Source organism: Lacerta agilis, chromosome 9 (genome assembly GCF_009819535.1).
Source record: "Lacerta agilis isolate rLacAgi1 chromosome 9, rLacAgi1.pri, whole genome shotgun sequence".
Taxonomy (NCBI): Eukaryota; Metazoa; Chordata; class Lepidosauria; order Squamata; family Lacertidae; genus Lacerta; species Lacerta agilis.
In genome coordinates, this window is record NC_046320.1 from 73106160 (window position 1) to 73118028 (window position 11869).

The 11869-nt window shown below is 49.0% G+C and overlaps 1 protein-coding gene across 1 annotated transcript in view; it reads left to right on the forward strand.

Moving 5' to 3' along the window:
• The window catches only part of DYSF (dysferlin), a 157673-nt gene extending 148726 nt beyond the window's left edge, over positions 1-8947 (forward strand). Inside the window, 1 exon segment of the mRNA XM_033159603.1 lies at positions 8340-8947. Within this exon segment, the coding sequence (XP_033015494.1) occupies positions 8340-8378 (39 nt within the window). The 3' untranslated portion in view covers positions 8379-8947.
• The last annotated feature ends 2922 nt before the right edge of the window (positions 8948-11869 follow it).

Here is an 11869-nt window from a genome sequence, read left to right on the forward strand (position 1 = left end):
CTTTTGGGATCCCGGTTCCTTTCAGGGCTCAGACTCCCCGTGTTTTTATTCCCCTGTCACCCTGGACACATTAGCTGCCCAGGAATGCGGCCCTAACTCATTAGCTGCCGGGAGAAGCCCAGCCTCCTTTTTCTGATGAGCTTCCCAGGTGAACCCAAAGCAGCCAGCGAAAGTGTTGTTGTCGGGATGAGGCTGCTGGGCACCTATCCTGATGTCCTTTTCAGTGTGCATCCATTTCTGTGCATGATGATATTGGGGAAGTTATGCATAGAATTGTAGGGTTGAGGGGACCCCCGGGGTCATCCAGTCCAACCCCCTGCAAGGCAGGAATCGCAACTGAAACGTCCCTGACAGATGCCCATCCAACAGCTGCTTAGAAACCTCCAAGGACGGAGAGTCAGTCTTCCAAGAGGGCAGGTTCTGCTGGAGAACAGATCTCACCCTTGGCAAACCCTTGTTCATTACTGCTTGGATCCTGCAGAAAATTCAAGGCGGGCATCCTGGCTTGTTTCCAATCCGTGCATATCCCATATCAAGACAATGCCACAAATAAGAGTGTCAGAACAACAGAAGAGGCCTAGTGGGCCAGGCCAAAGAGGCCATCTAGTCCAGTTTCCTGTTCTCACAGTGGCCAGCCAGATGCCCCTTATGGGCAACCCCTATTCAGGATCCGAGCATAAGAGCAGCTCTTTCCTCCTGCGCTTCCAGCTGCTCAGAAGCATGCCACCTCGGACAGTGTTGGTGGTGCAAGTCAGCTATCCTGGTCAGAAGAAGAAGAAGAAGAGTTTGGATTTGATATCCTGCTTTATCACTACCCGAAGGAGTCTCAAAGCAGCTAACGTTTCTCCTTTCCCTTCCTCCCCCACAACAAACACTCTTGTGAGGTGAGTGGGGCTGAGAGACTTCAGAGAAGTGTGACTAGCCCAAGGTCACCCAGCAGCTGCATGTGGAGGAGCGGAGATGCGAACCCAGTTCACCAGATTACAAGTCTACCGCTCTTAACCACTACGCCACACTGGCTCTCGATTGCTCTCAATGGTTAGCAGCCATTGGTGAGCTTGACTTTGTCTAATCCACTTCTAACGAAAACCAGAGGTCCTTCCTGGCCTCACTAGTGGAGGGAGAGACCCAGCGACCATCAGCTACACTTCTGCCCAATGGCTCTGTGACTCTTGGCAGGAGCTATAAAACCGCAGGAAAACCTCCACTTCCTTAATACTCTATCCCTCCTCTAGGGTTGCCATTTCGTCTGCTGAAAATGGCGTCCGGGCGGAATTTTTGAAAAGCGGCTAAAATGTCCAGGAAAACCTGGGTTTATGGCAGCCCATATCAGAAGTGTTGATTTTTTTTTTTCATTAAAAAAAAAAGGTGAAAAACTTCTCTTTAGACAAGAAAACTCGGCAATTTTTGTGTGTGGATTTTCACTTTTTTGAAATATGGCAACCCTTAATATGGTTAAGAGCGGTAGACTCGTAATCTGGGGAACCGGGTTCGCGTCTCCGCTCCTCCACATGCAGCTGCTGGGTGACCTTGGGCTAGTCACACTGCTCTGAAGTCTCTCAGCCCCACTCACCTCACAGAGTGTTTGTTGTGGGGGAGGAAGGGAAAGGAGAATGTGAGCTACTTTGAGACTCCTTCAGGTAGTGATAAAGCGGGATATCAAATCCAAACTCCTCCTCCTCCTCCTCCTCCTTCTTCTTCTTCTACACTCCCCAGATCTTTTAAGGATATGGCACCAGATCCTTCGCTTGGGTGTCAGGGCCGTAGCTCATTGGCAGAGCATCTGTCTTGCAAGGAGAAGGTCTCAGGTTTGATCCCCGACGACCTTCTCTCGCTAGGGCTGTGAGCGATGCTTGCCTGAAATCCTGGCAAGGTGGCTGCCAGTCTGTGCAGGCAGAACTGAGAAAGTTGGACTCGCTATAAGTGAGGGCCCTCTGAGACTTAGGGCACAAGCCGAACTGTGCGTTCCCAGAAGTAGATCCTATTGGATTCACCGGGGCTCACTCCCAGGTAAAATGGCTCAGGACTTCACCTTGTTTGGTGTCCATGTCTACTGCCTGAGGTTGTATTTCATGGCAATTTGGATGGTGGAAGCAACCCTTGAGTCTCTGGGATGAAGCGGAGCAGAAATTGAGCTGGATATGTGAAAATGGGGGTGGGCAGCCCGACTCGTATTTCTGAAAAGCAACTGAGGCATGTCATGGAATTTTTCTGCTTTCATTTATTTAGAATCGTTCCCCTGCCCGCCCGCCCCCCGCCCATCCTCTTCCCTCTCCCCATTTATTGAGGTTGCTGACTTGAATGTCTCGTCCTGGAACAGGGTTCTCTTTCCCTGCTCTGTTACCCATTACTCTTTGGCAATAATGCTAGTATTGGGGAAGGGTGTGGGGTGTGGGGGGGAGGAAATGGTGACGCTCCGAGTATCAGGGATGCCCCCAAACACGAAGAGGCCTGGCAAGGCCCCTAGAAGTGATTTCTTGCTTCATATCAGAGTGGATGCAGATGGAAAATTGCACAACGGCCGGCTTTTGAAAATGCTGTTCAGCTCATACATGGGAGATGGATCAAGCTGGCTCCCTGCGGCTCCACAGGGCTGGATCCCGGCCGATGGGTTCAGGTTCTAAGAAAGGAGACTCCGACTAAACATCAGGGAGAACTTTCTGGTGGTGAGAGCTGTTCAGCAGTGGAACGGAATCCCTTGGAAAGTGGTGGACTCTCGTGAGGTTGGATGGCCAACCTGTCGGGGTAAAATAATAATAATAATATAATAATAATAATAATACCCCGCCCATCTGGCTCGGTTTCCCCAGCCACTCTGGGCGACTCCCAACAGAATATTAAGAACATGATAAAACATAATCAAAAATTCTTTCCAGTAGCACCTTAGAGACCAACTGAGTTTGTTCTTGGTATGAGCTTTCGTGTGCATGCACACTTCTTCAGATACACTGAAACAGAAGTCACCAGATCTTTAAATGATAAAACATCAAACAATACTAACTTCCCTAAACAGGGCTGCCTTCAGATGTCTTCTAAAAGTCAGATAGTTGCTTATTTCCTTGATATCTGATGACAGGGTGCCACCACCGAGAAGGCCCTATGCCTGGTTCCCTGTAACCTCACTTCCCGCAGTGAGGGAACCGCCAGAAGGCCCTCGGCACTGGACCTCAGTGTCCGGGCAGAATGATGGGGGTGGAGACGCTCCTTCAGATTCTTGCAAGGCCAGGAGTTGGACCATATGATGTTTGAAGTACCTTCCAACTCTACAATTCTACGATCCTTTTATTCAGTTTGCTGCCTTGCTGGAACAGGTGGGTGGGAGGCTATACTGTTCTTCCATGGCCGCCTCTTTCCTACAAGGCAGGCCTGGCCAGGGTAGCCCAGCAGCCCTGCCCAGTGGCCGACAGGGGCCTTGAGAATCCCCCTTCTGGTGCTCTCCTAGGACTGCGCACAAGTCCCAGGGGGAAGAGGGTCAGTGCTCAGTGGCGGAGCATGCACTGTCCATGCGAAAGGACCCAGGTTCCTTCCTTGATGGCAGCACCATCCTGGGCTGGGAAAGACCCTGGTCTCAAACTGGATAGCTCAGGCATTAGAGCAGGAGACACCTAATCTCAGGGTCGTGGGTTCGACCCCCTCGTTGGGCAAAAGATTCCTGCATCGCAGGGGGTCAGACCAGATGACCCTCACGGCCCCTTCCAACTCTATGAGTCTGTGATTCTAAACTCGGAGAACCATCCCCTCTTTAGCAGGGAGGCTAAAGGTTCTCTGGGTGTTCTTGTGCTCCCGGCTTCTGCCAGCCTTAGCCACAGAAACAAACCCAAACTGCAGAGCGAGATCGTGCACATCATTCCCACATGGAGTGAACATGGGCGCCACCCACAAGGAGCATCTCCTGCTGCAACTTCCCTGGACCTCTTTCTCCCCATCTTGGGCGATGACGCCTTTTTGGCTTCCGCCATCCCTCCAAGTGCCTTTTCCACCCAGATGGGAGGACCCCCTCCCCACCCCGGCCTCGCAGACAAGCCCTAAAAATAACAGCCGCAATATTCTGGAGGAAGCTTCCCGAAAGACAAACGGTGGGAAATTAATTAGGAGGTTCTCGTGTTCCGCCGAGGGAGCTTGCTAATGGTGCGCGATGATGTGCCTTGCTTTATGGGGCGGAGGGCGTTCCTCCCCCCACCCAGCCCTCATCCCCCCAATGGGAAGAGAGCCCTACAAGCTGGTGCGAGCGGCAATTTATTACGCTGCCTGGGGTCACACTTCCCTGCAACACCCCTTCCCGATTGGCTCCGGTTCCTTTCGCTCTCCTTCCAACAACATTGCTTTTTTTTAAGGAGGGGGGGGGACAGAACAGGCCAAGCGGTGGCTATCAGCCCATCCCAATTAAATCCAGCGGGTTTGGAAGGGAACTGCCTGCCTCCGCCAAGCCGTGTGTATGTGTGAATCTGAGCCCCTTCCCACCTCTTTCCAAGCAGCATAAACATGGATGTCAGCTTGGCTTTGCTACAAATTTAATAAGGGAAGCGTTCGGAATATTTATGTGACGGGCTCCGTGCTGGGAAGACGGACGGCCACAGAGGGGAGAATAGTCCAGAGGCGGCCAGAGTTGGGGGTCGGGGTGGAGATCTGAGCTTATTTACTGAAGACCTTTCTCTGCGGCTTTCTCCAGCAGTTTGAAGACTTTTTTTTCCAAGCCACAGAGCCCCTGGTTCCGTTCAGAGGCACCGGGCGCAGGTGGCACTGTGGTCTAAACCACTGAGCCTCTTGGGCTTGCCGATCGGAAGGTCGGCGGTTCGCATCCCCGCAATGACGGAGTGAACTCCCCTTGCTCTGTCCCAGCTCCTGCCAACCTAGCAGTTCGAAAGCACGCCAGTGCAAGTAGATAAATGGGTACCGCTCCGGCGGGAAGGTAAACGGCGTTTCCGTGCACTCTGGTTTCCGTCAAGGTGTCCCGTTGCGCCAGAAGCGGTTTAGTCCTGCTGGGCACATGACCTGGAAAGCTGTCTGTGGACAAACGCCGGCTCCCTTGGCCTGAATGCGAGAAGAGTGGCTGGGGAAACCCAGCCAGATGTGTGGGGTATAAATAAACTATTATTGTTATTATTAACCCCATAGTCGCCTTTGACTAGACTTAACTGTCCAGGGGTCCTTTACCTTTTTACCTTTTTTTACCTTCAGGGGCGCCACATTGCCCCTGACATTTGGGGGCCCCATCATGCTCGTGTGACCATCGTGTCGGGAGGAGGCTGTTAATGGGAGGAGGCCGACCATGGAGTCTGGCCGCACAGCATTTCTTTGCGCATGCTCCTGACTCTGACCTCGGCACGACTGGCCCTGCAGGGGAAGTGAGCATGGCAGATGGGGTGGGTGGTGCTGGGGCAGGATGCGACCCCTCGTCCCCACTCTTCCCGCCCTGGAGGCTGGACCGAGAGGCACAGCAAAGGCAGCGACCTGTTGGGAGGCAGAACGTTTGGTGTCTCGCTGTGTTCTATATATTGCTGTAAGCCGCCCAGAGTGGCCGGAGTATAAATAATCCTGCACTCCCACAGCAAAATGCACCCCCCCCCCAGGATCCTCCGGACAGTTCCTGCTGCCCCGTCGCCAGAAAGGCACTGGGCAACCCTTGGAGGGGCTGCAGTTATGTGTGTCTTCCCTACAAGGGGAAGCGACAATGTTGGCTGGGGTTTGTTTAGGGAACAAGGTGGTTGTTGGGGCGGGGGGCTGACCATTGCATGGAGAGAAGGCTGACCGTTGGGAGGAGGCCGAGTGCAGAGCCTGGCTCTGTGCGTGGCATCCTGCACCCCCTCAAAATTGGGGGGCTCAGCTCTATCCCAACAAACACTGGGGGGGGGGGGCTGAAGACATCTCAGCCCTATAGAGTTGGTGCCCATTAGAGCCCTATAGAGTTGGTGCCCGTTAGCGGCAGCTCCGTTCTAAGCTCCATGTCAGCAATATGGTTTTATTTGTTTTTATCAATTCTCATTAACTTTCTATCAGTCTCCAACGTTAGAAACCTTACTATCTCTAACTTGAGTCTGGTTTGGTGACTTACAACTAGCTATTAAATCTACAAAGCCACAAAGGATTCCAACATACATAAAAACGTAAACCATTAAAAACCTCCCGACACAGAGCTGCCTTCAGATTTCTTCTAAAAGCTGAGTCATTCTTCATCTCCCTGACATTCCTCAGGGAGGGGGCCACCACCTAGAAGGCCCTCCCTCAACTCACCCCCTGGGTCCATAAACCCATCCCCATACCCTATAAAAAGCATCATTCCTAACAGCGGCTTGCACAACCCACTAAGGAAGACGGTGACACGAGAAAATTCGAATTCATTGCACCTTTATTCAAAACCAAATTAAAACTATTCAAGTTTGATTGATTCAACGGAATGGATGAACTTGAACCAGTGACAGCAGCTTTTCAAAGTCGGGGGGTCACCTATGCCTCTTGGCACCCCCACCCCCGCGGAGATCCCCGCTCCCCTCCTCCCAAGGGTGGTCCTGCCTGCTTTGGTAGGGTTGCCACATTTATTTTAATGTTGTGTTTTAATCTTGTTTTTAAGTTGTATTTCAATCAATTGTTTTTACACCTGGTGTTAGCTGCCCTGAGCCCGGTCTTGGCTGGGGAGGGCAGGGTATAAATGAAAAAATATCTATCTATCTATCTATCTATCTATCTATCTATCTATTTGGGGGCCAAGGTTGTTTAGCTTAACCCCCCCACTTTCTCCGACATGGGTTGCCCTATGCCTACGTTTCCCCGGACATTTTTGCTGATTTTCAGAAATTCCACTATTTCCGGCAGATGAATCCCGGCTACGTCTGGGAAATTCTGGGCGTATAGCAGCCCTGCGTTTTGGGAACTGCCGGCTTAATTTCCTCCCCCCCCCCCCAATTTCTAAGCTGTGTACATTAAAAAAAATCTGCAGGAAAGAGGACAAGAAGTCCCTAAGAATTGATGGGAAAGCCAAACGCTCCCTTAAAGGCCGAGTGCTCCCCCTTTCTAGGGGTGATCTGTTTCTTTCTCCCCTGCCTGGACCTTTCTCTCCTGCCCAGTCCATCCTCTGGCAAAGGCCTCTCTCGGTGGCAGACATGATTAGGAGAGAGAAAGAGGCAGCTGCTCTCGCCTGCTGGGAAAAGTTATCGGCAGTTTGGAAGATTTTAACTGGCGCTCAGAATCTGTTTATGGACAAGGGGTGTTTTCTTCTTCTTCTTCTTCTAACATATGGAAGAGATGAAGCAAAACTGTTCCTGGAAATGAATATATCAGAAGTATTCTCTGCCAGGCCAGTAATGTTAATTTTTTATATATAAAAAAGAAATCTGTGCTATTAGGTATTTCCACATGGGTTATTTCTTCAGGAACACTTGTTGTTTTCTGCAAATTGCTCTTGTTTTGGGCAGGGGAAAGAGCCACTTTTGAGGAAGGAGAGGGGGCTGGGGATTTTGAGAGCACCTTCCTGGAAGGTGTATACCTGAAGTATACCTGAAGGAGCGTCTCCACCCCCATCGTTCAGCCCGGACACTGAGGTCCAGCGCCAAGGGCCTTCCTGGCGTTCCCTCACTGAGAGAAGCAAAAGCTACAGGGAAGCAGGCAGAGGGCCTTCTCGGTGGGGCACCCTCCCATCAGATGTCAAGGAAATAAGCAACTATCTGACTTTTAGAAGACATCTGAAGGCAACCCTGTTTAGGGAAGTTTTTAATGGCTGATGTTTTAATATATTTTAATCTCTTGTTGGAAGCTGCCTAGAGTGGCTGGGGAACCCAGCCAGATGGGCAGGGTATAGTAAATAATAATAATAATATATAATATATAATAATAATAATAATAATAATAATAAATGAAATGACTTCAGGGCCACAGAACAGAGAGCTGTGGCCACATCCTTGCCCCAAAATGGGAAAGAATCAGAATTCCCATCAAAGGAAGAATGGATACAAAAGCTTATGGAATATGCAGAAATGGCAAAACTTACTGGAAGAATAAGAAATCAAGATAACAAACTTTTTATAAAGGAATGGAAATGATTTACAGTTAAATTGTAAACAGATAAAAACACTGGCAGGATTGTTGCAATAACCTGCAGCTACATAAGGAGTATATATTTAAAAAGATAAGAAATGAGTTATGTTAATTTAGATATGCAGAGATATTAAAAAATAAATTTAAGGAACCACAGAAAGAGGGGGAAGGAAGTCAAGTTTTAAAATGTCAAAATGGTTTTAAATCAGTGGAATGTCTATATCTGAAAACTATAAATAAAAAATTAAATAAACTGCAGTAATTGCTCAGAGCGAGCTTTCCTCACCCGGCTGCCTTTACCATCCCTGCAGAACTACGCTGCCATGAAACTGGTGAAGCCCTTCAGCTGAATGTGGGCCAGGGAGGAGAAAGAGCTGCTGGGAAGGAGCCGGAGAACCCGCTGAGATCCGCGGATGGTGGCACCTTTCGAAAGGCATGGCCCAACCTCTGCCACGCTGTGCAAAGGGGGAAAGGGATTGGCGGTGCAGAAACTGCACTCTTACACACACACACACACACACACACACACACACACACACAACCCCCCTCCCCACTTCTCCAACCCTGCGACTGCTGCTCAGGTGACTGAACTGGTATACCAAAGCTGGCCTTTCCCCCAACCCTCTGCGGGCTTGTTTTCTGTATAGAGAAGCTGAAAGAGCCCCCGTGAGACCTCCCTCGGACACCGGGACAAGAAGATGCTCGCTTCTTGCCCAACGGTAGCCAGCCCATGAGGAGAGCTGGATCCCCGCATGCGACTTCCTCTTCCGGCATCGGCAAGGTGCACGAAGCCTCTTGGAAACGGGAAAAGCATGGTCCGGTGGGTTTTTAGGATCCGGACCCCGGAATCCTCCACACCCCATAATCCAGACACTCCCCAGCGTTCCTGCTTACCAGGGATGGCTCCTGTTTCACGATCCCTCCCCCCGGGAAAAAAACTCTGCTTTGATTGTGTCGATTTCTGGGGTGCCTTACGCAAATATTCGTGTGAGCTTCTTTAAGTCTCAGGCCCCTTCTCCACTACCCCCTCTCCAGGATCTCTAGGGCTGATATCTCTGCTGCACCCACCTCTCGTGCCTGGGCCGCCATTTTCCGCACTGTGGCACTTAAAGTATATTTTGCGCTGTTGGCCAATGATCGGAGGGCGACAACATTTTTCTTTGGAACAAATACTCTATTTGTTAAAAAATCTGTGGTGCTTGGAAAAGAATTAATGAGCAGAGCAGATGGAGAAGATCCATTTTTTAATGAGAATTGGGGTGTGTGTATTATTTCACCTGTGAACTGTTTGACAGCACCCAAAATCCTGTGCTCATAACCAGGGATTCAATTTTGTTTTAATTTTAATGAGAAACTATCCAATGCACACTTTCTGATCTGCAAATTGAAACACACCTATTCTTTGAAATTCGCACTTCTCTGAGTTTTGACGGTCGGTTCCCCAGCCAAACAGTGTGTACAAAATGCCATATATTAGAAAGGAAGTTTGTGCAGATAATGGTGAAACTGGCCTACAAAAATGCATTATGCTGGAGAAAATTGCTTTGCAAAAATGGGTATATTAGTCAAAATTGCATACAAAAATGTGTACACTAGGAGGAACTAAAATGCCCATGTGGATTTTTTTAAAAGAAATAGCAAATTGTTGCCAAAATGTAGAGAACTGAATTTAAGATCAGAAAAAGGGAAAACCATAGAAACTGAAACAGACAGATTTGTCTATCGCGCATCTAACTAATTCCACAATTGTCACAGGCAATCAAATTGTTCAAATTCTGATAAGATAAATCAGACTGTTACAGAATTCAGGGCAGGTGAAAGGAGCAGGAATTGGTGAGAAACTAACATATTTGGCCAAACGAAGGCAAGAGATAAGAGGACTGGTAGAAGACCAGAGAGGAAAGAGAAGCATTGTCAGGCTCCAGGAAAATGGGATAATCATCTCTGATGGAGCAGAAACAAATTTGAAGGACCATCCGGGTGGATGTTCTCCCGCTGCAGCTTCATTCTATGTTCTTGTGCCAACCCCATGCACTTCTGCAGGGCTGGAGCAGGAGAACTCCTCACTGGATCATGCTCTTGAGAAGTAGATGATCAGGGTTAAAATTCACCAAGCTTAGATTGACTTCCAAACATTTCAAAAATAAGTACAGGACTAGGCAATTTATTTTGGACAGCGTTTGCAAAGACCTTGCAATGCCGGGGCTGAAGACAGAGGCTGCTTCCCCCCCTCCCCCTTAATGCAAAGTTGTCAAGTTTCAAAATGTGAAGAGATTGAAAATGTTGCCAGGTTTCACATTGGTGAGAAGTGCTTTTTTCAGATCTGCCCTCTGGCAGCTGGACCTGCCACAGCTGTCGACTGATGGCAGGCTGGACTAAGTTATTATTGGGCTGCAAAGGAGAACACACACACACACACACACACACACACACACACACACACAGAGTGCCCCAATTCTTTTTATTTTTATTTTTTCTAGCAACTCCTGACATGCTTCCAACCTGCCTCTGCCCGTTTTCCAGTCCAAAGCCTGGACCTCCCATCATCCGACCTACTTTGGCCAGCGTAATGTGGCTGTTCCCCCATCAGCAAATCTGCAAAAACTCTAATGGCAGATTTGCCTTGTTGAGCAAGCCTTTGCCTGTCTGCTCAGAAGCAAACCCCTCTGAATCCCATAGGACTTACTCCGAGAAAAGTGTGCTTAGGATCACAGCCATAACCATGTAAATTAATGGAGAACCTTTTGGTCAACTGGGCTGCCAATTTCAAGACAAGCTGCAATTGGTTTCCCCCCCCCCCCTCATGCAAGTGTTTTCTGACTGCTGTGCCTTCTCTGGGGACTAGAAGTTTGCTCTCCTCCCTCCAGAACAATTGTTTTTACTTCTTATGCAAATAGGTGTAGATTTAAACAGTGCTTTCACCTCTTAGCAATCGAGCAATTTAATTTGCTGACAAATTATTTCACTGGTTGGCTGCCGGGGATGGGGCAGAAATGCAATCCGGTTCATGTTTAAAAGTGAACCTACCTAATTCTCACTTTCTGAAACAAGAAGGGAATTGAAATGCCGTCATCCGTCAAAATTCGCTCTTTTCTGAATTTTGCAATGCTGTTCTCCAGTCTCAGGCGAGGCAACTAAAAATGTATATGTTTGTGAAAGGAATATGAAAAGAGTCACTATGTAAGGGGGGGTTTGCTTTGCAGGAATGCGTGTGTTAGGCAAAATTGCACACACACACCCCAATTGAGATTGTTAGAAGAAATTTATGCTAAAATGATGACGGGTGTCCATGAGGACTTGGAACTTCAGAGTGGAAAAACGAGAAGCCGAGAGAAATTCGCCCATGCCTAGCAATGGCCCCACCAAATGGCAACCATTCAGCAGTTGGGGGAATGATTCTGCTGACAGTAGCCCACATGAATCCTCTTGGACAACCCATTCAGAGGCGTTTGATTTAGCATAACCTCAACAGACCCCTGGGACCCACCTCTTGCTTGCTCAAAAGGTTTATTCTGTTTCCTGGCCTGGGTGCTGAGGCCCGAAAGGCAGGCTAGGCTCCCTGCCCCATCCAGAGGGAGCGAGCCCCAATCAGTTTTGCATTTCATTTTACTCATGCAATATTATGGAGCACCTTCTGCAGGCCTGATCTTTGCTGCAGCTGAGACAAACCAGAAGCCACATATAAAACTGCTTCAGAGCAGCTCCAGAGCTCAGGGCTCTTTGAAAGGGAGGTGGCTGGGAGTTTTCTGTATCACCTGTATTTGCCTTGGAAGCAATATCGCAATTGCATTGCGGTTACCAATGAAATCCTATTAAACCTCCCGCATGCCTCTGGTGTTTT